At 46.8% G+C, this 27,993-nt stretch overlaps 1 protein-coding gene across 1 annotated transcript in view; it reads left to right on the top strand.

The window, feature by feature from the left end:
* Positions 1 to 27,993, top strand: part of MSH5 (MUTS-homolog 5) — a 498,728-nt gene that overhangs the window by 375,897 nt on the left and 94,838 nt on the right. The window contains exons 22-29 of the mRNA XM_087383476.1: positions 12,725 to 12,821; positions 13,027 to 13,116; positions 13,215 to 13,279; positions 13,358 to 13,416; positions 22,452 to 22,528; positions 22,651 to 22,740; positions 22,997 to 23,058; positions 23,171 to 23,232. Coding sequence (XP_087239602.1) covers positions 12,725 to 12,821; positions 13,027 to 13,116; positions 13,215 to 13,279; positions 13,358 to 13,416; positions 22,452 to 22,528; positions 22,651 to 22,740; positions 22,997 to 23,058; positions 23,171 to 23,232 — 602 coding nt within the window. The remainder of the gene's footprint in view (positions 1 to 12,724; positions 12,822 to 13,026; positions 13,117 to 13,214; positions 13,280 to 13,357; positions 13,417 to 22,451; positions 22,529 to 22,650; positions 22,741 to 22,996; positions 23,059 to 23,170; positions 23,233 to 27,993) is intronic.

Here is a 27,993-nt window from a genome sequence, read left to right on the forward strand (position 1 = left end):
GGATCCTTCGTACTCCGGTGTCTGGATTGCTCCACAGGAACTCGTTTTCAGCCTTGGCAGAGAGTTCAGATTTCCCAGAGGAGGAGTTTGTGCCCGCTACTTTTGGGGAGCCAGTGGTTGGATTTCCTATTGACAGGGCTTCTTCTTCAGGTGCCAGGATTCTTTCCCCTATTGACTTTCCTCCACTGGGTTCCTTCCCTCCTTCCAGTCACTAGGTTTGTTTCCGCCACTAGGTCGGGTAAGGTGTTCCACTCTACATCCTCCCGTCGATGAGGATTATCAGTTGGAACATACAGGGCCTAGGTGGCGTCCCACATCGCCGCCGTAGACAGCTGATCCGGGATCAGCTTCATCCAGGTGTTACTGGGGGTCCCATTGATATATTATTTATTCAAGAGCACAAGTTGGATTATAGAGATTGTGCCAAGTCAGGCAAGTTGCTTTCAGGACATACTTTTTGGTCGCCTGCATTGGGCACTAGGGGAGGCACTTCTATTTCAGTTTCGCAGTCGGTTCTCCCCTTAGTTGTTGGGCACGGAGTCATTATGCCCTCTAGAGCTCAGTGGATTATTCTTTTGATTGGAGGGCGTAAGGTTGGCTTCCTCAACCTATATGCCTCCAACATTAGAGGGGAACGTGTCCTTATGTGGAAGACTTTGCTCTCCTGGGCCCCCACTGTGGATTCTTGGGTGATTGGAGGTGACTTTAACATGGTCAAGTTACCTTCAGACAAAAAAGGGGGTAGAGAAGGCGGACTTCACTCTTTGGAGAGAGCAGCTTGGGATGCCTTCCTTTTCCATTTCTGTGGCAGAGATACTTGGTGTGATGATGCCTTTCTTATTCAGCCACAGTCCCTCCTGTTCTCTTGGTCGAACAGGAGGCAACAGATGCCTATTCATGCACGCATTGACAGATTTTATGTAGATGACTGGGCACTAGACAGAGGTGGATCGGTATGCATTGCTGCGGGGGTTTCCACCTCAGACCATTTCCCTGTTGTTCTGGCTATCTCAGAGCCTCACTTGAGAGGCCGATCTGCCAGCATCAGGATTCCAGATGCCTTTTACACAGAGGAGGACCTTACAGAGGCAGCCCTACGGATATGGTTTGCTCATGTCCAGGGAGGGCAGCCACATCCTTCACATTTAGCCGCTGCCCTCTCTGGTATTAGCGACTTTTACTGCTCAGTTGCTTCTACCAGGAGACGAGATATTCTCAGACGCGAGATTGGTGTTCGCCAGCAGTTAGCAGCTTTGCAGAGGGAAGAGCAGAAACGGCCTTCAGATGCTTGGATTCAGGAGCGCCTTACTGCAGTGAGGGCTCATCTGCAGTTATTGCTTGATCAGTGCTTGATCAGAGAGCAGAGTATGCCTTTCATGCACGGGAGTCCTTCTAGATTCAGATGGGTGGTAGAGTCAATAAACACTTCTTCTCTACTCTTGGCCCTAGACATAGTAGAGAGAGTGTATCTCAGCTTATTGACTCACGTGGGGTTTTACAGACAGAGCCAGATGACGTCTTACGCATAGCTTCAGATTTCTATGCCACCCTCCTTACTGCTGATCCTGAGACACACGATATAGAGGATGCTAGACAGGCTATTTGGCAGAGTATCCCGGTGTTGGTGAATCCGGATATGCATGTTCTACTTGACGCACCTTTCACCAACACAAAGTTCAGGACTGCACTTTCAGCCCTTCACAAGGGCAAGTGCCCAGGTTTAGATGGCCTCACCCCGTCTTTTTTCATTGCATTTTGGGATATGATTGGAGACTATATTACTTCAGCCATGCAGGCCATTTGGGACTCTGGCGAGATGCCTGAATCGCTTACAGAGGGCCTCATCCACCTTATCCCAAAAGGAGGTAGCAGAAATTTATTGTCCCAGTGGAGGCCTATCACACTTCTGGGGACTTGTTACAAGATTCTGGCCAAGGCTATCAGCCTCCGATTGCAGCCACTTCTCCCTGATCTTATCCACGACACTCAGACGGGATTTGTGCATGGCAGAAGTATTTTTGATAACATTTTTTCTTTCTGGGAAGCTTCAGAGTGGGCCATGCAGAGTGGCCAGAATCTTGCCATTCTACTGTTGGATTTTGAAAAAGCTTATGACAGAGTAGATTGGAGTTTTTTGGAGGGCACCCTTCTATGCTTTGGATTCACTGATGTTTGGATCAGAGGTGTTTCCTCTTTGTACAGATCAGCCCATAGCCAGGTACTTATTGGTGGGGTAAGGGGTGAGAGATTTCAGATTTCGAGATCAGTCCGTCAAGGATGCCCCCTTGCTCCTTTCCTTTTTTTATTCGTGGCCGAAGCTATGAGCATCTATGTTAGATCTCAAGCTGACATCTTTGGGCTGAGACTTCCTATCAGAAGAGAAGAGGAGCTGCTTGACAGTGAGTTGGCTGATGACACAGCGATTTATTTGGATGCCTCTCCACAGACATTGACTTCTTTCAGGACAGCATTGGATTTATTTTGCTTGGCGGCAGGGGCACAGATAAATTGGCATAAATCCAATGGCTTTTGGATCAATGATGAGGACACTCCAGTTTGGGGACTTGACATAGGGTTCACTTGGGTTCAGAGGGGTGTGCCTATCAGGTATTTGGGCTGCCAGGTCGGCTTGGGTATTTCTACCACGCAGCAGTTTGCTCCCGTGTTGGAGAGCATCAGAAGGAAGCTTCTCTTTTGGAGCTCAGCCAAGCTGGATCTTGCCTCTAGAGTTGTGGTGGTCAACCAGGTCCTCTTGGCCACGGCCTGGTTTATTTGTTCATGTTGGTGCCGTTCTAGGGACTGCATCATTCAGCTCAGAAGACCGATCAGGAACTTTCTCTGGAGTGGGCTTGATGGCACAGCAGATGCCTTAGCCAGAGTGGCTTGGGAGACCCTCATCCTCCCTACACATGATGGGGGTCTCAATATTATTGATCCAGATTTACAGTGCAGAGCCTTACTTTGCAAGATAGTGGTGTGAGGACTTATGCCAGGACAGGAACCGTGGAAGGACTTTCTTATCAGCAGCATACAGAGGTGCACACCTTCCTCAGGAGGAGACTGGATGAGCAGTGTTAGATGGATTTTCACCTCAGTACACCTCAGATCACCTTCATCCCCTCTCATGGTTGCCATTCTGAAAGCTTGGGCTAGTTTCAGAAGCTCTCTTCGGAGGATTCCTCCTTCCTCCCGGGAAGAGATTGATAGGCAGCCCATCATGTGGAACGACAGTATTTTAGATGATCGTGGCAGACCACTGGGTGCCTCACTCTACATGCAGTGGGCCAGGTGGGAGAGGGGACCTGCTTCTTCTTTGGGATCTTGGAAAGCCTTCCGTAGGCTTCTAGAGGAAACCAAGTCAAGGTTGACAGGACATCTCAGAGGGAGTGCAGGGAGGATCTTGCAGATTGAGTCAGCCCTTCCAGAGGCTTGGATAGACACAGATGATGTGCCTCTCACTACCTCCACTTGGGCAGGTACTTTCTCGAGAGGCGGGGTCCCACTTCAGGTCTTAGCCTTCTGAGGTGCACAGGAGGATGCTTTGGTTTTCAGTGTCCAAGATGGTGGCAGATTGCTCAGATCTACAGATGATATATTGCTTGAGTCTGCTTTTCAGCCTATCAGGGTCGTAGGCGTTTTGATGCAGGGATCAGATTCAGAGTGGTTCTTAGACCCTGACCCCCAGTTACTCTCCACCAGGTCTTGGAGACTTTGGCTCTATGGAGGAGTTCCCATCAGGTATTTACAGTGGGACCCCGGAGAGTGGGAGTGGATTGACGCGGGGCATCAAGAGAAGACCATCCCCTTCTTTCGTTACACGGTCAGTAATGCCAGGAGATTTCAGCTCAGTAGTAGAGGCTGGAGATCCTCCAGAGTTCCTCATTGGGAGACTTTTGGTATTACTGCGGATCAGCAGAGATACTTTTGGAGGAGGCTCTGGAAATCCCACAGGAATAGAAAGATCACTATCTTCTTTTGGCTTTCTATTCATGGAGGGATTGCAGTGAACCTTTGGAGGTCCAGATTCGGAGCCGACCCTACTTGCCCTTGTTGCCTTTCTGCTTCGGAGTCTATTCAGCATTGCTTATGGGATTGCAGACAGGTGAGATTGATTTGGATGGGGATAGCCAGGATCTTCAGTCACTTTGCCCATTCCCCACTCTTTATGACTTGGGGCTCGGTGGCTTGGCTTTCTCTTACAGGACCTCAGGTTTTCTATGAGGGACTTGACTCCTCCCGGGCCATTTCAGTTCGACGTCATCGGGTTGAGCTCTGCTCGTTGGATGTGGTTCCACACCGTCCTTTTACAGCTGTACATGCCTCTGTGGATACTTCTTGGGAGATTATAGCGAGCATAGCAGCCTGGCATATCTGGAGATCCAGATGCACAGAGGCTATGGAGGGTACTCAGGTTCATCCCTCGCACACATTGGCTAGTATCTGGACAGACATCGTACACACTCTGATGGCCGTATGGACGGGTATGCAGGGGGACTCCCGTGCAGTTTCAGCTAGGAGGGCTTCTTTCTTCAGGGAATGGAAGGATTCTCCTTTCTTCTCTGAATCTACTACAGGGTTGAGATGGCACTTTCAGCCTCAGCCTTGGTTTCTTTCCACCTCACTCTGAGGGGGTTTTTTATTATCCTCATGATTTCATGATGTATTCCGCTTTGAGCTTGCTCTCGCGGGTTTTTGTTCTTACTTAATAGAAGTCTTTTTCATGGAAAAAAAAAAAAGACACTAAGGGCTGAGTTGGGAATGAGTAGTGGGGATCATCTTGAGACGGATGGTCAGACGGAGAGAGTCAACCAGACTTTAGAGGATATGCTGAGGGCATATGTGTCATTGAGGCAACATACATGGGACAAGTGGTTGCCATTGTTGGAGTTTGCCTACAATGATAGGAAACATTCATCTACCGGGTTCAGTCCGTTTGAGCTGAACTATGGTTATAGACCAGCCAATCCAACTATAGTTGGAGTACCTCAGAAAGTGCCTAGTGCCGCGAACTTTGTAGTTCAGATGCGGGAGATGCTAGCACTTGCGAGAGCTAATATCCGCCAGGCTATGGATAGAGCCAAGGTGTATGCGGATGAAAATCGGTCTATAAGAGTATTTGAAGAAGGAGAAAAAGTTTTTCTCAGAGTTCCTTCGCACTCGAAGTCGTTGACTTCAGGAGAGTGTGCTAAGTTATCACCTCGATACTGTGGGCCGTGGTTAATTCTAAAGAGAATAGGCAGTGTAGCCTATAAATTAGAATTGCCACAGGGGTGTAAGGTGCACCCGGTTTTTCATGTTTCGCATTTAAAGAAATTTTTGCATACAGGTGACTCACTAATCGAAGGTGTGGTTTTGTTTCAGGAGATAGAGGATATTGCAAGGCGCCAGCCAACAAGAATCCTGGACCGAGAAACAATGCAGATACGAAATCGGAAGATACCCACGGTGTTGGTTGCATGGCATGGTCAGCCTCTATCGGAAGCTACCTGGGAATCCGTATACCAGTTACGGAGAGCGTTCCCAGATTTCATCATCGAGGACGCTGATGCTTGAAGAGGGAAGGAATGTTATGCTCTAGCCGAGATAGCATGACCTCGGATAGATCGGTGGGCATTTTCTCTTAGATGACCAACTTTTGTAATAGTTAATGTGCGTAATTAAAATAGTCAAAAGAAGTAACTGCCAAGGTCCTAGGTGAGGGCGGAATAGCATTGACTAGATAGTTCTGAGTGCTAAGGCCTAGGTGCACCTAAATGTGCAATAATGCCAAGGGGCAAGTGGGTTTTGATGTGCCCCAAGAGAGGGGTAAAAAGGTGCACCAAGTGGAGAGGCTAAAATGCTGACATTTGGCAAGGAGAACTATCTAGGGAGATGAGGGTCTCATGGATAAGTACTAATGAATGAAATAACGTATGTATCTGAGGACTACTATCCACGTGAATTTGGCTGGGTGGAAAAATCGAATGCCATCGCCCGTGATTGATCTAACGAGAAGGGAAGGAAGAGATTCTGGATATAGAAAAAGTGGTTAACACCACCCCTCCCTGGGTTGCCATTGACTGCAGCAGAGGCAACCAAGGCTGATGGGGTTCCTAGAGTTAGGGTCCTTTGCAAGGATCCTAGCCTCAAGATGGATCATGTTATGATCCAGCGCCCGGATGGTTCCTTTTTTCGCCAGAGAGTAGAGATTTCAGGCAGACAGGACCAGTGCAGGATTTGCAGGACCTCTGGACACTTTGCCAGGGATTGCCCCAGGAAGAAGTAAAGGCCCAAGAAGCCCTCTGGTACAGCTACCGCCCCATGGCCTCGACAGGGGGGACAGGGGGTTGGTATAGGTCCAGCACCTGCTCCTCGACCTCGACAGAGGGGTGGTACAGGTCCAGCACCTGCTCCTCGACCTTCGCATGGCGGTCCTCCTCAGTTTGGTGATGGTACAGATCCAGCACCTACTCCTCGGCCTCGACAAGGGGGTGTTACAGGTCCTTCACCTGCTCCTCGACCCCCTCCTACCTCAGGAACACGCGACGCTCTCCAGTGGGTTCCGATACGTGTGCAAATCCCTCCTTCAGTTCACGAGGGTACTTTAGTGGACTCTGCTTCACCTCGAGCTGTCCCTCCAGTCTCACCGTGCACAGTCCGAGATGCTGAAGCTTCGACCTCCTCCCCGGTTGCAGCTTCTTCCCTAGATCCAGCGGTGCCAGATGCTCTTCTTGAGGCAGGAGAGGTCTCCGCGGCTGGGCAGACACAGGATAGAGAGCATTCCTCACTTCCTCCCTTGGATAGGGGGAAGGGAATAGCTATTGATCCTCTTCCCTCACAAGGGATCTTTCGCACTCCGGTGTCTGGCTTGCTCCACAGGAACTCTTTTTCAGCCTTGGCAGAGGGTTCAGATTTCCCAGAGGAGGAGTTTGTGCCTGCTACTTTTGGGGAGCCAGTGATTGGGTTTTCTGTTGATAGGGCTTCTTCTTCAGGTGCCAAGATTCTTTCCCCTGTTGATTTTTCACCACTTGGTTCCATCCCTCCCTCCTCGAGTAGGAGGTCTTCCCCTGTTGAGGGGTTTGTTTCCGCCACTAGGTCGGGTAAGGTGTTCCACTCTACATCCTCCCGTCGATGAGGACTATTAGTTGGAACATACAGGGCCTAGGTGGCGTCCCACATCGCTGCCGTAGACAGCTGATCCGGGATCAGCTTCATCCAGGTGTTACTGGGGGTTCCATTGATATATTATTTATTCAAGAGCACAAGCTGGATTCTAGAGATTGTGCCAAGTCAGGCAAGTTGCTTTCTGGACATACTTTTTGGTCGCCTGCCTTGGGCACCAGGGGGGGCACTTCTATTTCAGCTTCACAATCGGTTCTCCCCTTAGTTGTTGGGGCACGGAGTCATTATTCCCTCTAGAGCTCAGTGGATTATTCTTTTGATTGGAGGGCGTAAGGTTGGTTTCCTTAACCTGTATGCCTCCAACATTAGAGGGGAACGTGTCCTTATGTGGAAGACTTTGCTCTCCTGGGCCCCCATTGTGGATTCATGGGTGATTGGAGGTGACTTTAACATGGTCGAGTTACCATCAGACAAAAAAGGGGGTAGAGAAGGCGGACTTCACTCTTTGGAGAGAGCAGCTTGGGATGCCTTCCTTTTTCACTTCTGTGGCATAGATACTTGGTGTGATGATGCCTTTCTTATTCAGCCACAGTCCCTCCTGTTCTCTTGGTCGAACAGGAGGCAACAGATGCCTATTCATGCACGCATTGACAGATTCTATGGAGATGACTGGGCACTAGACAGAGGTGGATCGGTATGCATTGCTGCTGGGGTTTCCACTTCAGACCACTTCCTTGTTGTGCTGGCTATCTCAGAGCCTCACTTGAGAGGCTGGTCTGCCAGCATCAGGATTCCAGATGCCTTTTACACAGAGGAGGACCTTACAGAGGCAGCTCTGCAGATATGGTTTGCTCATGTCCAGGGTGGGCAGCCATATCCATCACATGTAGCCGCTGCCCTTTCTGGTATTAGCGACTTCTACCGCTCAGTTGCTTGTACCAGGAGATGAGATATTCTCAGACGTGAGATTGGTGTTCGCCAGTAGTTGGCAGCTTTGCAGAGGGAAGAGTAGAAACGGCCTTCAGATGCTTGGATTCAGGAGCGCCTTGCTGCAGCAAGGGCTCATCTGCAGTTATTGCTTGATCAAAAAGCAGAGTATGCCTTTCATGCACGGGAGTCCTTCTGGATTCAGATGGGTGATAGAGTCAATAAACACTTTTTCTCTACTCTTGGCCCTAGACATAGTAGAGAGAGTGTATCCCAGCTTATTTACTCACATGGGGTTTTACAGACAGAGCCTGACGATGTCTTACGCATAGCTTCAGATTTCCATGCCACCCTTCTTACTGCTGCTAGACAGGCTATTTGGCAGAGCATCCCTGTGTTGGTGAATCCGGGTATGCATGTTCTACTCGACGCACCTTTCACCAACACAGAGTTCAGGACTGCACTTTCAGCTCTTCACAAGGGCAAGTGCCCAGGTTCAGATGGCCTCACCCCGTCTTTTTTCATTGCATTTTGGGATATGATTGGAGACTATATTACTTCAGCCCTGCAGGCCATGTGGGACTCTGGCGAGATGCCTGGGTCGCTTACAGAGGGTCTCATCCACCTTATCCCAAAAGGAGGTAGCAGAAATTTAGTGTCCCAGTGGAGGCCTATCACACTTCTGGGGACTTGTTACAAGATTCTGGCCAAGGCTATCAGCCTTCGATTGCAGCCAATTCTCCCTGATCTCATTCATGACACTCATACGGGATTTGTGCATGGCAGAAGCATTTTTTATAACATTTTTTCTTTCTGGGAAGCTTCAGAGTGGGCCATGCAGAGTGGCCAGAATCTTGCCATTCTACTTTTGGATTTTGAAAAAGCTTATGACAGAGTAGATTGCGGTTTTTTGGAGGGCACCCTTCTACGCTTTGGCTTTACTGATGCTTGGATCAGAGGTGTTTCCTCTTTGTACAGATCAGCCCATAGTAAGGTACTTATTGGTGGGGTAAGGGGTGAGAGATTTCAGATTTTGAGATCAGTCCGTCAGGGATGCCCCCTTGCTCCTTTCCTTTTTTTGTTCGTGGCCGAAGCTATGAGTATCTATGTTAGATCTCAAGCTGACATCTTTGGGCTGAGACTTCCCATCAGAAGGGAAGAGGAGCTACTTGACAGTGAGTTGGCTGATGACACAGCAGTTTACTTGGATGCCACTCCACAGACGCTCACTTCTTTCAGGACAGCATTGGATTTATTTTGCTTGGCGGCAGGGGCGCAGATAAATTGGCATAAATCCAATGGCTTTTGGATCAGTGATGAGGACACTCCAGTTTGGGGGCTTGACATAGGATTCACTTGGGTTTAGAGGGGTGTGCCTATCAGGTATTTGGGCTGCCAGGTCGGCTTGGATATTTCTACCACGCAGCAGTTTGCTCCCGTTTTGGAGAGCATCAGAAGGAAGCTTCTTTTTTGGAGCTCAGCCAAGCTGGATCTTGCCTCTAGAGTTGTGGTGGTCAACCAAGTCCTCTTGGACACAGCCTGGTTTGTTTGTTCATGTTGGTGCCGTTCTAGGGACTGCATTATTCAGCTCAGAAGACCGATCAGAAACTTTCTTTGGAGTGGGCTTGATGGCACAGCAGATGCCTTAGCCAGGGTGGCTTGGGAGACCCTCATCCTCCCTACACAGGAAGGGGGTCTCAATATTATTGATCCAGATTTACAGTGCAGAGCTTTACTTTGCAAGATGGTGGTGCGGGGACTTGTGCCAGGGCAGGAACCGTGGAAGGACTTTCTTATCAGCAGCATACAGAGGTGCACACCTTCTTCAGGAGGAGACTGGATGAGCAGTGTTAGATGGATCTTCACCACAGCACACCTCAAGTCACCTTCGTCCGCTCTCATGGTTGCCATTCTGAAAGCTTGGGCCAGTTTCCGAAGCACTCTTCGGAGGATTCCTCCTTCCTCTCGGGAAGAGATCGATAGGCAACCCATCATGTGGAATGACAGTATTTTAGATGATCATGGCAGACCACTGGGTGCCTCACTCTACATGCAGTGGTCCAGGTGGGAGAGGGGACCTGCATCTTCTATGGGGTCTTGGAAAGCTTTCCGCAGGCTTCCAGAGGAGACCAAATCAAGGTTGACAGGACATCTTAGAGGGAGTGCAGGGAGGATCTTGCAGATTGAGGCAGCCCTTCCAGAGGGTTGGGTAGACACAGATGATATGCCACTCACTTCCTCCACTTGGGCAGGTACTTTTTCGAGAGGCGGGGTTCCGCTTCAGGTTTTGGCCTTTCGAGATGCACAGGAGGATGCTTTGGTTTTTAGTGTCCAGGATGGTGGCAGATTGCTCAGGTCCACAGAGGACATCTTGCTTGAGTCTGCTTTTCAGCCTATCAGGGTTGTAGGCCTTTTGATGCAGGGATCAGATTCAGAGTGGTTCCTAGACCCAGACCCCCGGCTACTCTCCACCGGGTCTTGGAGGCTCTGGCTCTATGGGGGAGTTCCCATCAGGTATTTGCAGTGGGACCCCGGAGAGTGGGAGTGAATTGACGCAGGGCATCGAGAGAAGAGCATCCCCTTCTTTCGTTACACGGTCAGTAATGCCAGGAGATATCAGCTCAGTAGTAGAGGTTGGAGACCCTCCAGAGTTCCTCATTGGGAGACTTTTGGTATTACTGCGGATCAGCAGAGGTGCTTCTGGAGGAGACTCTGGAAATCCCACAGGAATAGAAAGATCACTATCTTCTTTGGCTTTCTATCCATGGAGGGATTGCAGTGAACCTTTGGAGGTCCAGGTTCGGAGCCGACCCTACATGCCCTCGATGCCTTTCTGCTTCGGAGTCTATTCAGCATTGCTTATGGGATTGCAGACAGGCGAGGATGATTTGGATGGGGGTAGCCAGGATTTTCAGTCACTTTGCCCATTCACCATTTTTTATGACATGGGGCTCGGTGGCTTGGCTTTCTCTTACAGGACCTCAGGTCTTCTATGAGGGAGTTGACTCCTCTCGGGCCATTTCGGTTCGACGTCATCGGATTGAGTCCTGTTCATTGGATGTGGTACCACACCTTCCTTTTACAGCTATACATGCCTCTGTGGATACTTCTTGGGAGATTCTAGCGAGCATAGCATCCTGGCATATCTGGAGAGCCAGATGCACAGAGTCTTTGGAGGGTACTCAGGTTCATCCCTCGCACACATTGGCTAGTATCTGGACAGACATCGTACATACTTTGATGGCCGTATGGACGGGTATGCAGGGGGACTCCCATGCAGCCTCAGCTAGGAGGGCTTCTTTCTTCAGGGAATGGAAGGATTCTCCTTTCTTCTCTGAAACTACTACAGGGTTGAGGTGGCACTTTCAGCCTCAGCCTTGGCTGTTTTCCACCTCACTCTGAGGGGGTTTTCTATTTATCCTCATGATTTCATGATGTGTTCCGCATTGAGCTTGCTCTCGCGGGTTTTTTCTCTTACTTAATAGAAGTCTTTTTCTTGAAAAAAAAAAAATACAAGTTTCTTTTTTCACGATGCAAATTTCTATGGGAGAAAAAGGCATAGAAAATATAGATAGTGGACAAGTCTCCAAAGCTTTGGAAGTTGATGAGATACTGATGTGAAAAGACTGATTAGCCACTTTATGGTGGACTTCTGTAGACATAGCACATGCATGGTACATAGCCATTGCTAAAGTTCAAAATAATCTCTATCAAAAGTTCTCAAGTCAAAACTATTACCATCCATAGAGCATACATGAGGTAAGGTACATGCATATTGTATGAACAACGGCCAACTTTTTTGTTTCAATGAATACACTTCTATTAAGTATGAAAAAACCCCAAAAGGAAGGCTCATGGATAAGTACATCAAGCATAGCATGAAAAAAATGGCCCTTGGACCTAAACCTTCAAACGAAATCCAGGTTCAGTGAGGGAAGATGAGAGTGAAGAATCAAGAGGAGAGATTCCAACATGAGAGAAGACAATTAGCACTAGCTGGCTAGGTGGAATCTGGGATATCAAGATAAGTTTTGCAATTCACAGACCACGGTGGATACCGCTTGATGAAATACAGTAGAAGTGCAAAACTAGTTTTTCAAAAGTGAGCTGAATGCAACAAAAGCTCACAAAATTTCATACTCCATACCATCTTTTTATCCTAATGTCATCAAATTGATCACATGATAGTGTTTAGTTGTAGTTATAGCTTGGGACCATTAATTTTTTGAAGCAAAGCTGATTTTCTCTATGTTCGGTCTTTTCCATCAGTTGTTGCAGGTAACTGGGCATGGCATGAATTTGGGTATGTTGATCGGTTTCAAATATAATGCTGTTGCCTAAAAAATTCTTGCTAATGCAAATCATTTGCTCCTGACTTTGCACTTAATGTGTGAGTGGGGAAGCTGTAATGCCTTAGGCGTTGACTTTTGGAACTTGAATATTCCACACGGACTCCCATACTTTGGTTTCCTTTCTTACACTGAAATGCATGAATGGAATATTCCACACTGATTGCCATAATTAGGCTTCCTTTCTTACACCAAAAGAATTAATGGAATGCTAATTTCGCAACATATCACCATGTTGATGCTGCATCCAATTTTTTGTATTTCAGCAGAGTAAGTACACATTTTAAAACATATTCTTCATTTTAACTTCAACTCATAGTGATTGATCAAACATCATGACATCTCAGATATGGAGAGAGCAATTTTGAGGGATTTGGAGTCACGAATAGGAAGCTATAATTCGTTGTTGATAGAAGCAGCATCCATTGCTGCAGAAATGGACTGGCAAGTACCCTGTACATTGACCTCATTTCTGCATCTAAATATGATTTTCCTCTAATAAGCACGTTATTTCCATGCTACACACAATAGTTGCTATGTAGAAGTTGGATTCACATGGTATAAATATCAAGCTCAAACTTTGTTGTTTCAACCATAGTAAGTGATTGCACGAAGTGTTTTAAATAATTGACATGATGCATGCATGTAGCCTTCTTGCTTTTACGACCATCGCTCGAGAGTTTAAGTACACTCGTCCCACGTTGAGTGAGCAGGATGTTTTGCACATTCAGAATGGCAGGTAAACATCTCATGGGGAAAAACCTGCTTGTTTTTGCTCAAGGTTTTGTAACAAATATTAATGAAATTTATTGGAACCTGATTTTCACCTATCTTTAGGCATGCTTTGCAAGAGCTTATGGTGGAAACATTTGTCCCAAACAGCATTCGATCGAGCCAAAAAGGTGAAGCAATCATGTCATGTGCCTGTATAACGACTTGAACTTTTTTCCACACTAATAAGGTCCTCTGTTTACTTTCAGAACGCATTAACATTGTAACTGGTCCAAACTTTTCTGGAAAAAGCATCTACGTGAAACAGGTATTTCTAGATCTTGAAGTTATAGATGTGATTTCGTTGCAATATTCAAAACAATAATAATCACTATTCTTGTCTATCATGATCACAAAATTTAGAACCTTCATTTGTCTGGACTACCTAGTTAATAGCTTTGGACCATTTGCATTTAGAACTGAGCTTATGGGAATTATCGTTGCAACTCTACAGTAAGTTCTTCAAAGTAAAACACAATAAGAGATTGTGTCAAGTTAAATTTCTACCTGTTTGAATACTTCGCTTGTGGTTGTGCCCCCATGATGCTGGACATAACTTGGTCACATACGACCTTGGTCACACTTTGTCAGACCACCTTGGTTAGACCTTGGTGACACCTTGTTCACACTTGGGTCACACTTTGTTCAGATCTTGGTCACTAGAGCAAATGTCGAGGATGGATAGATGTTGGTCACACCTTGGTCATGGGATAGACTAACCATGGTCAAAGGTGCACATGGAGCAATACATGTAGAGTACATGTTGGGACTGGTCGAAAACACATCAAGATGGATTGGAGTAGTCACAGTGACATGCCATGCCAACAATGGTTGTTGTCCACACGAGCATAGGTGCACAAGGTAAATTGTGTCACCAGTCCACCAACTATGGTTAGACGCCTATGAAGTAGACAGAGAGCTACACATGGAGTTCTTAAGTCACTGACTCGGAGGAGGTTGATCAGTGGTGGCAGAAGCCATCAAGAGGCAAAGCATCGGAATAGCTAAGGAGATAGGAAGACAACCAATAGGAAGCAGGGAAGGGGATTTCTAGCCAGGAGGAGCCGATGAAGGTGACTATGAAGAGGAGGGGAGGGGAGGGGATTCGGGCATTTGAGCATAGGAGCATTCTTGCATTGGATCACTGAGCGTGAGTGGAGAGAGAGAGGTTGGAGTCACGAACTTTCCTAGTGTATCTCCATTTGGTGTATCTTCTATTGGTCCTTTTCATCTTATATGCTATGCTTCCATCTCAGTCCGCAGCTCCAACGCCCCTTCATTGTGTGTTCCCCTCCATTGATCTTCCTTTACCTGGTCCACGAGGGAGCCTGTTGGTCTAGATCAATGAGAGTTTTGATGAAGTTACCTGCTCCGCCTACTGCTCCAATGGGTTCACTTTGTGCTCGTCGCCTTGAGGACTTCAGGAACTTCCATCATGCGTAATGCTTCTTGTATTGAGTTTGGTCTGCAGGAAGTCTTCTCTCCACTCTCCCTAAGTACCTCCTAGTTCTCTCAATAGATCCTTCAAGGGTATCAGAACTACTCGGCATAAGACCTCTCTCCTCTAGGATCCTAGGATTCCAATTCACTCTTGCTACTTGATACCAGCAGTGTCCCACCATGATCTCCATAAACTATCTGAGGGGAGGTGTTATGGGAGACCAGAGGCCATTGGTGTAAGATGCAAGGATTGCATGTCACAACGAAAGTTGAGGCAAAACTACTAATTTCCTTGTCGTAAACGTTAGTGCAATCAATCGCGCAGTGGTGCAAATGATTGTGGTACCTGTGATGGTGCAAGCTCAGTACAGAACGAGTACGGAGTGGACATGAGTGTCAATGATAAGCATGAAAGTGGAACACACTCATATGAGCATTCCCTCAATGTGGACAAGGCTGAACTCAAGCCACATAACACACGGTCCTCTATACAGATCCGGAATTCGGAGAAGAAGTGCAAAGTGGAGGTCGGGTAAAAGAAGAAGGTACAAAGGACAAGGGCTCAATAGGAGCTCATCAAGATCAAGACAGTCCCCCTTCTCCCCTTGCAATGATGTCTTCATCAATAGCCTCTTCTAAGGGAGTGGTGACTCCTCTTGCATCAGATTCGTCATCCACTGGTCAAGCTGATATTTCGTTTGTTATGCATAACTCAGGTTTCCTATCAAGTCTTGCTTCTACATCCATCCCACCCATGGGCACTCATTTTGCCCCGGTCATGTCCTTACCTTCCATGAATGTATTACCTCCTTTTTCATCGACATATGTGTTTCCTTTTCCACTATCTTTTTCCTTCCCTACTACCTACCCATCATACATAGCTTCGACTCTATCCCTCTCTTTCGCAACTGCTCTGGCATCTTCATTTAGCCCTACATCTTCTATGTTCTCATTTTTAGCTTCTGCAACACTGGGACCTTCAGTAAATGCAGTACCATCTATGTACATTTCCTGTATGGCTACATCAGTAGTGACTTCACCATTGTGGTTCATGCCAGGAGGCGTTGTCTCATCATCCTCTCCACCACATGTTCCCATGGCACCGCACTTATTGCTGCTCAACCAGGAGGCCCTCCATTTTTGCAGCTACTTTAGGTCCCGGAGTGGGTAGGGGTGTCACCTCAGCCATGGCAGTTCTCAATCTTGCATAAGAAAGCAGACTTCTTGAGTTACTCAATAGAGTCCATGCAAAAACTCAAAGTTCAAAGGCCAACTCCATGAGGATGTGGAAGCTCATGTGAGGTAATTTCTCACCACATACAAAGCTAAAGGTGTGGAGAGAAAGCATGCCTTCCTACACATCTTTCCATCATCCTTGGAGGATGTAGCTGATGTATGGTACAATCAATTTTTCCACGATCATTTCCAAACCTTGACCGACTTAAGGGAAGAATTCTTGCGAACTTTCAAGCTGGAAAAGTTTGAACATATGATTTTCCAGGAGTTGTTGTCCATAGACAGCATGAAGCCGAGAGAGAGCATCTCTAAAATGTAAACCCAGATGAGAGTCATGGCGGCTAAGATGTCCGTCCCACCTAATGATGCTGCCATGAAGGGGTGCGGTTCTTGAAGGCACTATATGGCCCCATCATCATAACACTGGCTGACAAACTTCTCAAAAATGCCTCACTACAAGACTTCCTAAGGGAAGCAACAAAGATAGAACGGTCTTAGTTAAGTTTTGCACCATCACGACCTTCGACCACCAAGCTTCCAAAAGAGGAAGGATCATCGAAATGGCAGCATCTTAAGAAGGAGATGGAAGAAATCAAGGAGGGACTCAAAGAAAGAAAAAGTGTGGATGGACCTTCATTCTTTGAACTCAGGTTAGAAGTGGTCTCTGGTGCACCGAGTGCAAAGGTGTTGGTCATGGTCTCACTGGGAATGTCCATCTAAGTGTAACGTACCAACTTCTACCTCCTTTTGTAAATTTTGTGAAATTCATGGACATGATGCCTCAGAATGTGGGTATCTTAAAGGGTTAGGGAAGCTTCTACCAGAGTATCCTAGTGGGGAACCCTTAGTTGCTACAATCAACAGAGCAGTAGCCAATCTCTGATCCAACCATATCTACAAATGAGCCCTTGCTGGAGCAAGGCGCTCGTGAATCCAAGCATCTATGGGCCTCTTCTGCTCTTCCCTCTGAAGGGATGCTAACTGCTGGCGTATACCAATCTCATGTCTGAGAATATCGCGTCTCCTGGAATTGACGACTGTATGATAATAGTCACTAATTCTGGATAAGGCTGCAGCTACCTGAGAAGGGCGGACTGCTCCACCCTGTATGTGAGAAACCCAAATCTGTAAAATATCCTCCGTGAGGCTCTCCTCTGCATCAAAAGCATCCGAAACCCTGACACTGGCAAAACGTCCTCTCCAATGAGGCTCAAGGATCTGTAACACCACTGGAAAATGATCTGAGGTGGAAACCCCAATAGAAATGCATATAGATCCTCCTGTAGAGATCCCCCCTCTCCCTGGTGAGCCCTCTTCGGCTGCTGAGGGGGTCAGGATGGATGGGGTACCCAAGGTTAGGGTCATTGTCCAGGACCCCAATATTTCAGATGACCACATCATGCTATAGCGACCCGATGGGTCTTTCTTCCGCCAGAGATTTGAGGTTGCAGGTCTGTAGGACGTGTGCAGGATTTGCAGATCCTTGGGGCACTTCGCCAGAGATTGCCCAAAGAATAAAAAGAGGCCCACAAAAAGCAATCAGCTCGTACTAGCTTACGACAGAGAGCTGGGAGCAGGACCTACCGCTCCACAGACACGGCCTCAAACATGGGCTCCCCCCTCTCCTAGGGCTACTCGAGTCCCTTCAGCATCCCGCGCCACCTCTGGCCCACGATGGGCTCTGGTCGCGGCTAGGTCCTCTTCTCTAGTTCACTCCTCCACCTCTTCGGAGGCTACCCCCTTGGAGCCTCAGGAGGAAACTACTGTTCAGGAGCCTTGTTCAACTCCACCCTTGGATGAGGTTGTACCTTCCTCAGTAGCGCAGGTTGTTGGCACCTCGTCTGCACCACTTTTTGATCAGGATCCAGTACAGGTGCCTCCCTCTTTGGACAGAGGGAATGGGGTTTTACATTCTCTTCCTGCTTCGGTAGGAATCCTTCGTACCCCCTCCCCAGGACTGGCTCAGCGGAACTCTTTTTCCGCTTTGGAGGACCTCTCTAGCCTCCCAGATGATGATTTTGTACCCTCTACTTTTGGAGAGCCAGTTATCGGCATCCCTATTGAGAGATCCTTCTCTCTCTCACCTGTGGACTTTCCTCCCCTCGGACCTCGTGTGTATGGCAGGAGGTATGCTCCGGTAGAGGCTTCTGTTTCTGCCACCAGGTCGGGTAAGGTATTCCAACCCACTTCCTCCCGTCGATGAGGATAGCCAGTTGGAATATACAGGGATTGGGTGGCATCCCTCATCGCCGTCGCAGACAGCTGATCAAGAATCAGCTCCATCCAGGTGTTTCAGGTGGTTCCCTAGACATTCTTTTTCTTCAGGAACACAAACTGGATATCAGAGATTGCTCCAAGTCAGGTAAGTTGCTCTCAAGCCTGAATTTTTGGCTTCCTGCCTTGGGAACCAAAGGAGATACATGCATTTCAGTTTCAGACTCTATTCTCCCTATGGTCATTGGACACGGTACCATAACCCCCTCCAGGGCCCAGTGGGTTTTACTTCTGATTGACGGACGTAAGGTTGGTTTCCTCAACCTTTATGCTCCGAACAACAGAGGGGACCGTGTTTTGTTTTGTAAAGAGTTGCTCTCGTGGGCTGACATTGCGGATTCGTGGATTATTGGAGGTGACTTCATTATGGTTGAAGCACCTTCTGATAAGAAAGGGGGCAGAGAAGGTGGTATCCACTCCCTTGAGAGAGCAGCTTGGGATGCCTTCTTGTTCAGGTTCAGTGGCAGAGATGTTTGGTCAGATGATGCATTTCTTGTTCAGTCTCAGTCACTTTTGTTTTCATGGTCAAACCATAGGGTGCAGATGCCTATCCATGCTCGGATTCACAGATTCTATGTGGGTGACTAGGCTCTTGATAGAGGGGGGACAATTTGCATGGCACCCAGTGTTTCCACTTCAGACCATTTTCCGGTAATTTTGTCCATTTCAGAGCCTCATCTGAGAGGACGGTCTCATAGTATCAGGATCCCAGACGCCTTATAGTGTTGGAGATCTGGGTTTCTCATATGCTGGGGGGGGTGGCCGGTCCTTCACATGTGGCCATAGCACTTGCCAGTATCAGCGACTTCTATCACTCCGTTGCTAGTGCTCGGCGAGGTGAGGTACTCAGGCAAGAGATCGGTATCCGCCGGCAGTTGGCAGCCCCTCAGAGGGAGGAGCAGAAACGACCATCAGATGCTTGGATACAGGAGCACCTTGCTGCGGCAAGGGCTCACTTCTTGCTTGATCAGAGAGCAGAGTATGCCTTCCATGCACGGGAGTCCTTTTGGATACAGATGGGAGGGAGAGTCAATAAACACTTTTTCTCTACACTTGGCCCCAGACATAGTAGAGAGAGTGTCAGGCAGCTTATTGACTCTGACGGCGTTTTGCAGTCCCATCCGGAAACTGTCATGCATTTAGCGACAGATTTTTATACCTCCCTTCTTTCCGCAGATTCGCGAACTCACAGGCGAGAGAGGTGGCTAGAGATGAAGTTTGGCAGAGTTTACCTGTGTTGGTTACCCCAAAGATGTTATGCTCACTTGATGCACGCTTTACCAACACAGAATTCAAGACTGCTCTCTCTGCCCTTCATAAGGGCAAATGCCCTGGTTCCGATGGTCTTACTCCTTTTTTTATAGCCTTTTGGGATATGATAGGTGATCATATTACTTCAGCCCTGCAGGGCATTTGGGACTCGGGTGAGATGCCTGACTCACTGATCGAGGGACTCTTTCACCTTATCCCTAAAGGTGGCAACATGAATTTTGTATCCCATTGGAGACCCATCACTCTTTTGGGCACTCTTTACAAAATCCTTGCCAAGGCGATCAGCATCCGACTTCAGCCCCTTCTTCCAAACCTCATCCATGATACTCAGACACGCTTTGTGCATGGCAGGAGCATTTTTCATAATATCTTTTCCTTTTGGGAAGCCACAGAGTGGGCTATGTAGAGTGGGCAGAGGCGAGCAGTTTTACTCTTGGACTTCGAGAAAGCCTATGACAGAGTAGATTGGGGTTTTCTTGAGGGCACTCTTCTACGGTTTGGATTTTTAGATGCTTGGATCAGAGGGGTGGCCTCCCTTTACAGATCAGCCCACAGCCAGGTTTTGATTGGAGGGGTAAGGGGTGACAGGTTTCAGATTTCCAGATCAGTTCATCAGGGATGCCCTTTAGCCCCCTTCCTCTTTCTTTTTGTGGCAGAAGCTATGAGTATCTTCCTTAGATCTCAGGCTAAGCTTTTTGGGCTGAGACTGCCCTTGAGACAGGAGCAGGAGCTTTTTGACCGTGAATTGGCTGATGACACTGCTATTTTTATTCAGGCCTCCTTGCAGTCACTTGATTCTTTCGGGACAGCCTTGGATATTTTTTGCTCAGCTGCAGGGGCACACATTAACTGGCATAAATCCTTTGGCTTTTGGATCAGTGATGAGGACACTCCAGGCTGGGGAGTTGACATTGGTTTTTCCTGGATTCAGAGGGGTGTTCCTATCAGGTATTTGGGATGTCAGGTAGGATTGGACCTCTCTCCAGCACAGCAGTTTGCCCCAGTACTAGAAAGTATAAGGAAAAAGCTCCTATTCTGGAGCTCTGCCAAACTCGACCTTGCATCTAGAGTTGTGGTAGTGAACCAGGTTCTCTTGGCCACCTCCTGGTTTGTGTGTTCTTGCTTGTTCCGGTCTAGGGATTGCATCACTCAGCTCATCAGACCAATCAAGAATTTTTTATGGAGTGGACTTGATGGCACAGCAGATGTTGCTGCAAGGGTGGCCTGGGGGACTATTATTCTCCCTACATGTGAAGGGGGCCTTAATGTCATTGACCTGGATTTGCAGTGCAGGGCATTGCTTTGTAAGGTGGTGGTGAGGGGACTCATGCCTGGGCAGGAACCTTGGAAGGATTTCTTTTTTAGACGTATTCAGGCTTGCACGCCAACCTTGGGAGATGATTGGGTGGATAGCCCTTGCTGGATTTTCACATCAGCCCCTCTCAGATCTCCTGCCTCTCCTCTCATGACTGCCATCCTAAAAGCTTGGGAGAGCTTCAGGAACACTCTTCGAAGGATTCCACCTTCTACCGTCGAAGAGATTGATAGGCAGCCGATCATTTGAAATGATAGAATTCTTGACGAGCATGCCAGACCACTGGGCACTTCCCATTACATGCAATGGTCTAAATGGGAGGGAGGCCCCGCCTACATAGTAGGCACTTGGAAATCTTTTATCAGGCTACCTGAGGATCAGAGATTGCAGTCCGTGAGTCACCTCAGAGGGGTAGCACACAGGATTCAGCAGATAGATGCAGCCATCCCGGTGGAATGGACAGTTGAGCTGCCTATTACTTCCACCACTTGGATGGGGGCTTTTTTGAGGACATCAGTTCCTTTACAGGTGATCGCTCTCCGAGGTCTTGGGGAAGACGCACTGGTCTTTGATGTTGGGGATGGAGGTTTACTTTCTACATCCAAGGATGGCATTCTTCTTGAGGTTGCCTTTCAGCCTGTCAGGATTGCTGGTTTTGTGGAGCATGGAGCGGGCTTGCAGTGGTACTTAGACCCCGACCCTCTGCTCTTGGCCTTGGGATCCTGGAGGTTGTGGTTATATGGAGGTCCACCTATCAGGTGCTTGCAGCGGGATCCAGGAGAGTGGGAATGGATAGATCATGGGCACCGAGAGAGGGGGATTCCCTTCTTTCGTTTCACGGTTGGTAATGCCAGGAGGTTTCAGCTGAACAATAGGGGTTGGATTCCCTCCAGAGCCCCCCATTGGGAAAGCTTCTTCATCACTGCAGATTTGCGTAGAAATTTCTGGAGAAGGCTCTAGAAATCCCTCAGAAATAGAAAGATCACTCTTTTCTTTTGGCTTTCTATTCATGGAGGGATTGCAGTGAACTTGTGGAGATCACGATTTGGGGCGCAGAAGAGAGTTTCGACGATTTTTGGGAAATGGCGACCAGCAGCGACGACCTTTCTTCAATTCCTTGCAGGTGAAGGTTCGCCCATACGAGGGGTATCTCCAGCCAAAAGGACTTGGAGAATGGTGAAGCGACGAGGGAGAACAAGCTCTAGCAAGTTTTGGGAAGAAGGGGAAGAAATGGTGAAGATGAAGAAGAAGAAGAAGAAGATGGAGAAGAAGAAGATGATGTGGCACAAATGGGCTCAAGGAGGATCATAGGGCTCTGATACCATGTTGGAGAACTAAAAGGAAAGCATGAAGTGAACACAAAATGAGAATGCTTGATTATGGAATGAAGAAAGGTGAGGTCCTTATGTAGGCACCTCTTACATGATCACTGACATCACTGATGACCTCTGAGCTCCACAATCATCTCCTCAATCAGCTCCTAGAATCTCTCAATCATCCTATGTGGCATCTACCACCTAACAGTGCTTATGGGCACCTAACTGTGCCTCTAGCACACACACATAGAACCCAAGGTGTGCCTGGGGCATACACCTTGAGATATCCCAACAGTTTTCTAATAGATGGTCCTTTTCCTCTGGATTTTATTAAAAAAGATCAGGGGATTGTCGGATTAACATTGTAGACGGATTTATCTTTATTTTTATTTTGTAGAGAGTTTTACACATTATTGGCAAATCACTTTCTCACTTAAGTTAATTTTGCAGATTGCTCTGATAGTTTTCCTCTCCCATATTGGGTGTTTTGTACCTGCAGAAGAGGCAACAATAGGTTTCACAGATAGGTATTGAGAGCAAAAAGTATGACTTCTTTTCCTTGTTATTTCATTGCATGCATTGGTATTTTATACCCCAAATTGGTACTTACAAAAGGGCTGTTTTTTGGCATTGAAATAAGCAAACCCAGGATATTTTCTGGAATGACCTGTAAACATACAGTAACTCTTCAAGAATCGACCTTTATGATGGATCTACACCAGATTTCAATTATGCTCAGGTCTACTGCAATTTTTTAATTCAATTACGAGTATTACTTTTTCCTGCCCTTTAAAGAAATAGATGTAATTATTGATGGATGTAATTTTAACGTTGTTTAAACATGAGATCATCAAAAGATCCAAATATTATCCACGTTTTAATTGATGTGAAAGGATATATGTTTACTTGACCCTAAAATGACATCCCTTTTGTGCCATAAGTTTCAACGAGAAAATGCTATCTTATTTTCAGCTCCTGTTTCTTTAAATTTACAGAAATAGCACGGAAAAGTCATTATGCATTCTTGATGAATTTGGAAAAGGCACTTTGATTACAGGTTGTGTTTCCTGAAACTTATTCGGTTATCATCATTTTCCTATGTGTTACTATATACCTAATGTAGTAAAAATAGAACACACATTGTCTAATATACCTGCTGATCCTTGTAGATGGTATTGGCATTCTTTGCTCCACATTACAGTACTTTTCTTGCTGTGAGCATCCTCCAAAGGTAGCAGTTCCTATAAATGAGATTTTTCATACATCACAAAAAGGCTTTGCTTGTGCTTCAGTTTTTCAGTATATAGAAATAGATCCTAATGGGGAGATCCAGATCAACATCTCATCAACATTCTTTTTCCCCATAATTATTTTGAAGCTTATAGTGCGAACAGGGTTCTAATTAGTGTGCCAGTACAGAAAGGGTTGTGGTTTTGTGTCTTGTGTAAGCTTGAAGGGTCAAGTGACTTTGGGATTAGATTAGATTTTTTTTTTTTGCAAAAAAGAGAGTAAGAAAGAAACTCGCTAGAGCAAGCTCTGTGCGGAAATACAACATGCTAAGCATGTAATAAAAAACACCTCAGAGGAATGAGGTAGAAAGAAACCAAGGCTGAGGCTGAAAATGCCAACTCAACCCTGTAGAAGTCTTAGCAAAGAAGGGAGAGTCTCTCCAATCTTTGAGAAAAGTAACTCTCTTGGAGGAGGCTGCTCGAGATGATCCATGCATGGTCGCCCAGCTGGCCATCATAGTGTGTACCATATCTGTCCTTAGATTTGATTTTTGTGTGACATCATCTATGATATCAGCAAGATTCCCTTCACTGATATCATCAGTGATCTGCATGTGTGATAAAATAAGTCATATATGCCGATGGAATGAGGTGCCATCTCTTGCTATCATCAATCAAATAATGTTCAGCTGTTGCCTCACTCCTGTCTCCATAACTCTGACTTCCTCATCTCCCTCTCATGATTGCCAACATGAAATCAGAGCTTATGATTCATCTCGATTCTTGGACTGATTGACACTCTTCCCTGGTGGCTGTTTTCACATCAGATCTGCCACCGTTAGATGCTACAGCTGATGCCGCCACTCAGTTCAGAAGGAGCATCCTGTTTTCTTCAGGCGCCATAACTGGAGCCACCTGTTTTGGAGCCAACATGCTGCTGTACTGGAGCAGCCCATTATTTTCAGGACGTGTCCTGCTGTGTCTCGTTCAAAAGGATGAGTGCTTGTTTGTTGCCTTTGGAGGAGCAGCACGTTTCTTTGCTGTTCTGCCCGTCACCTCTGCTGCCCATAATTGCACTGCACGTTTTCTGCTCATCCAGTTTTCTATGCAGCTGTATCTCTAGACCTAGTGTTTTTTACTGTTCAAGCTCGTTTGTGTTTACTGATGCTAAGCTGCCTATGGATTCCTGGTCACCCTCATTTGTGGTTGCTGCCTGGATAATGTCTGTCTTGACATTGTCTATTTCTGCCCACATCACCTATCACTAAGAAGGTACAGCCCAATCATTTGTTATGATCTGCTGCTGGGAATATGTAGCTTGCTGTTCATGACCATTAATGAGGATATTTTCCACTCTATAATTTTACAGTCTTAGTTGTTGAGATGGCTATCTTTCTCTCCTTTGACTCTAACTAGAAGATGATTGAAGTGCAATTACTGAAGATGGCTTCATCTATCTCTTCTCTTCCCATGAATGCTTTGGAGAACTTCTCAAGGCTGGGATTTTGGACTTGGAAAACAAAGGCTCAGTTTCTTTTAATGCGAGAAGGACTTTTGGGAGATAGTCTCTAGTGATGAGGAGGCTCCTTCTCTAGAAGTCACGGAATCTAAGGCTTGGAAGCAATTGTAGGAACACGAAGTGAGGAGTGAGTTGGACAACAACATGGGTGTACACAACAAATGTGAGAGAGAGACTGGATAACAAATGAACACGAAAATGAGTGATTGTACATCTACTACTGATATGGACCCGCAGTTTCACATATCAAGAGCAAGTCTAAATAACAGAAATAAATCTAGACTGGCCTACATGACCATACCAATGACATAAATGTCCTCAATGGTATGGATGTGATACTCTGGAAACGTATTAGAAGTACCTAGGGTACCTAAAGTACCATGGTTGCACAAATTCATCCATGAAAGGAGATAGAAACCTATGAGTAGTGTACACATATACATAATGTCATTTGACTACCCCCCTTGACATTGTGGAAATGTCCCTCATCTCGAGCTTCTCTCAAAATCGCATGTATGGATCCGCTGCAAGAGATTTGGTGAAGAGATCCGCCGCATTATCCTCGGTGGGACAATATTGAAGAGCAATGTAGCCGTCATCAATACAACCCCAAATAAAATGAAATGATTTTCAATATGCTTCATGCGAGCATGAAACACTGGGTTGTGAGAAATGGTGATGCATAACTGACTATCACTAAATATAGATGTGAGAACATCCTCCTGTGAATGATGAAGGTCATACATGAGTTTCCTCAACCACATGCATTCTATAGTGGCTGCAAGTGCTGCCTTGTACTCTGCTTCACTAGATGAGAGTGAGTTCTTGGGTTATTTCTTACTTTGCCATTAAATAGAAGTGCTGCCCAGAAAGAAAATTTACCCAAATGTAGATCTTCTATCATCACAATCTTTTGCCCAATCTGAATCAATAAAACCAGGGAGATGTTCATCATCACCTGTAGCGTAGTGCAAACCAAAGTGAACAGTCCCACATATGTATCAAAGGACCCTCTTGGCTGCATTCCAATGTGTGACAGTAGGAGACTGCATGAATTGAGATAGCAAGCCCGCAGCATAAGAAAGATCCAGCCTGGTAGAGCACAACTAGATGAGCTTCCCAACCAGCTGCCTATATAATGTGCCATCAAACTTCTCAAAAGTATCATACTTGCTAAGTTTGAGTCCCTTTTCCATAGGAGTAGACATGGGTTTGATGTCCTGCATGTTAAATTACTGAATTATACTCAAGGCATACTTGGGCGGAGTAACTGAAATGCCATGTTCCTTTTGCCAAAAACTCAAGTCCCAAACAATAATGTAACAGCCCCAGATCAGTCATATCAAACTCTAAGAATGGCATGGGGGTGCAATCTTATCTGCATCGTTGCCTGTGAGTATAATATCATCCACATATAAAATGAGGATGATTATGTAGTCATGTTCCTGCAGAACATACAAGCTGGGCTCACTCCGAGTATTGCAAAACTAATGTTTTTGGAGTATTGCAAAACTAATGTGATAGTAGACATGAATGTTGTTACCTTATCACACGACCACCTGTCGACAGGCGTTGACCACATGACGACATCTGTTGACCACATGTTGACCATGTGTCAACACAAGTTAGCCACGCGATCACACGGGTTCATCCAGGAGTACTGTCCGAGGCTGTCAACCATAGGTCGACACATGTCAACCACAGGTCGACACATGTTAACGGTCGACACATGTTAACCACAGGTCGACACATGTCAACCACAGGTCGACACAGGTCAACCACAGGTCGACACAGGTCAACCAGGAGTACCGTGTCCAAAGTGATCTCATCAAGAGCTGCGCACATGGAGAGTGAGCTTAGCACATGGAGCAGTCAGGAGTATTTATATTACACAGTGGTTCAGTGATACAGTGGTGCAGTGGTGCGGTGAACCAGCTCACCTGCACATGGAGAATTTACACCATCGGGCTGGCGAGTCAGGGAGTCAGAAAGTCGCCGAAGCCATCAAGAGGTGTGGTGAACCAGCTCACCTACACATGGAGAATTTATACCATCAGGCTGGCGAGTCAGGGAGTCAGGAAGTCGCCGAAGCCATCAAGAGAGCCAGCGGCGCAACGGCTATCCTCAACAGCTAAGGAGATAAGAGGATGACCAATGGGAAGAAAGAGGGGAGATTCTCAGCGAAGAAGGGACCCTCCAAGGCGGGGGATGAAGATGAAGGAGAAGGGGGAGAGAAAGGGGGCATTTGGCATTCGGCATTCGAGAGGGGAGCGAAAGAGAGGAGAGTGAGGAGAGATAGAGGCTAGAGCTACGAGCTCGCCAAGGAGAGAATGTGGAGAGACTTGTGTGCACCTTTTGTCTACTATGGGGATAGACCTGTGTATTCTGCTGATTTGCGACTTGTGTATTCTTGTGACTTGCGACTTGTGACCTGGGGACACGTCCAGTGATATGTACATTGGCCAACTCGGTCACTTTCTCATCTCGCTTGTCTCTTCCGGATATGGGGATTGTTCACCAGTGTAGGATTTTCTTATTTTGCTTATGTTGTGGAGTTCACCGGTGATTGTACTTGGTTCACCCATTCTCAGTCCTGTATGTGCTGGAGTATCTTCAAGGGGAAAGTCCCCCTCCACTTCTCTCTTTAATGCTTCTTGTACCTAGTTTGGTCTGCCGGAAGTCTTTTCTCCACTCTCCTCAAGTACCTCCTAGTTCTCGCACTAGCTCCTTCAAAGGTTTCAGAACTACTCGGCATAAGACCTCTCTCTGGGACCCTAGATCACGACTTCTCTTGTGCTACTCAATACCAGCAGTGTCCCACCGTGATCGCCATAAACTGTTTGGGGGGGGGAGGGTTCCTATCCTTCCGGAAGTGTTACCGGAGGCCAAAGGCCACTGGCGTGAGAAGCATGAGTTTTGCAATGCTCTAATGCAATGGATCTCAAGCATCGCCTCGTGAAGGCCCCCATCCTCCGGCAGCCCGATTGGGACGTAATTTTTCATGTCCATGTGGATGCTAGTGGGTGGGCAGTAGGTGCTATACTGGCTCAACCTAACCAGGATACTAAGATTGATTTGCCCATCTACTTCGCGAGTCGACAACTCAATGGAGCAGAACGCAATTACAGTACCACAGAAAGGGAGGGCCTCGGCATGGTTTATGCCATGACCAAGTATCGTCACTACCTCTTGGGCAACAAGTTTGTGATCATCACTGATCATCAAGCTCTTAAGTATTTATTGA

The sequence above is a fragment of the Dipteris shenzhenensis genome, chromosome 13, assembly GCF_047967505.1.
Source record: "Dipteris shenzhenensis isolate YYH24624 ecotype China chromosome 13, Dip_SZ_1.0, whole genome shotgun sequence".
NCBI lineage: Eukaryota > Viridiplantae > Streptophyta > Polypodiopsida > Gleicheniales > Dipteridaceae > Dipteris > Dipteris shenzhenensis.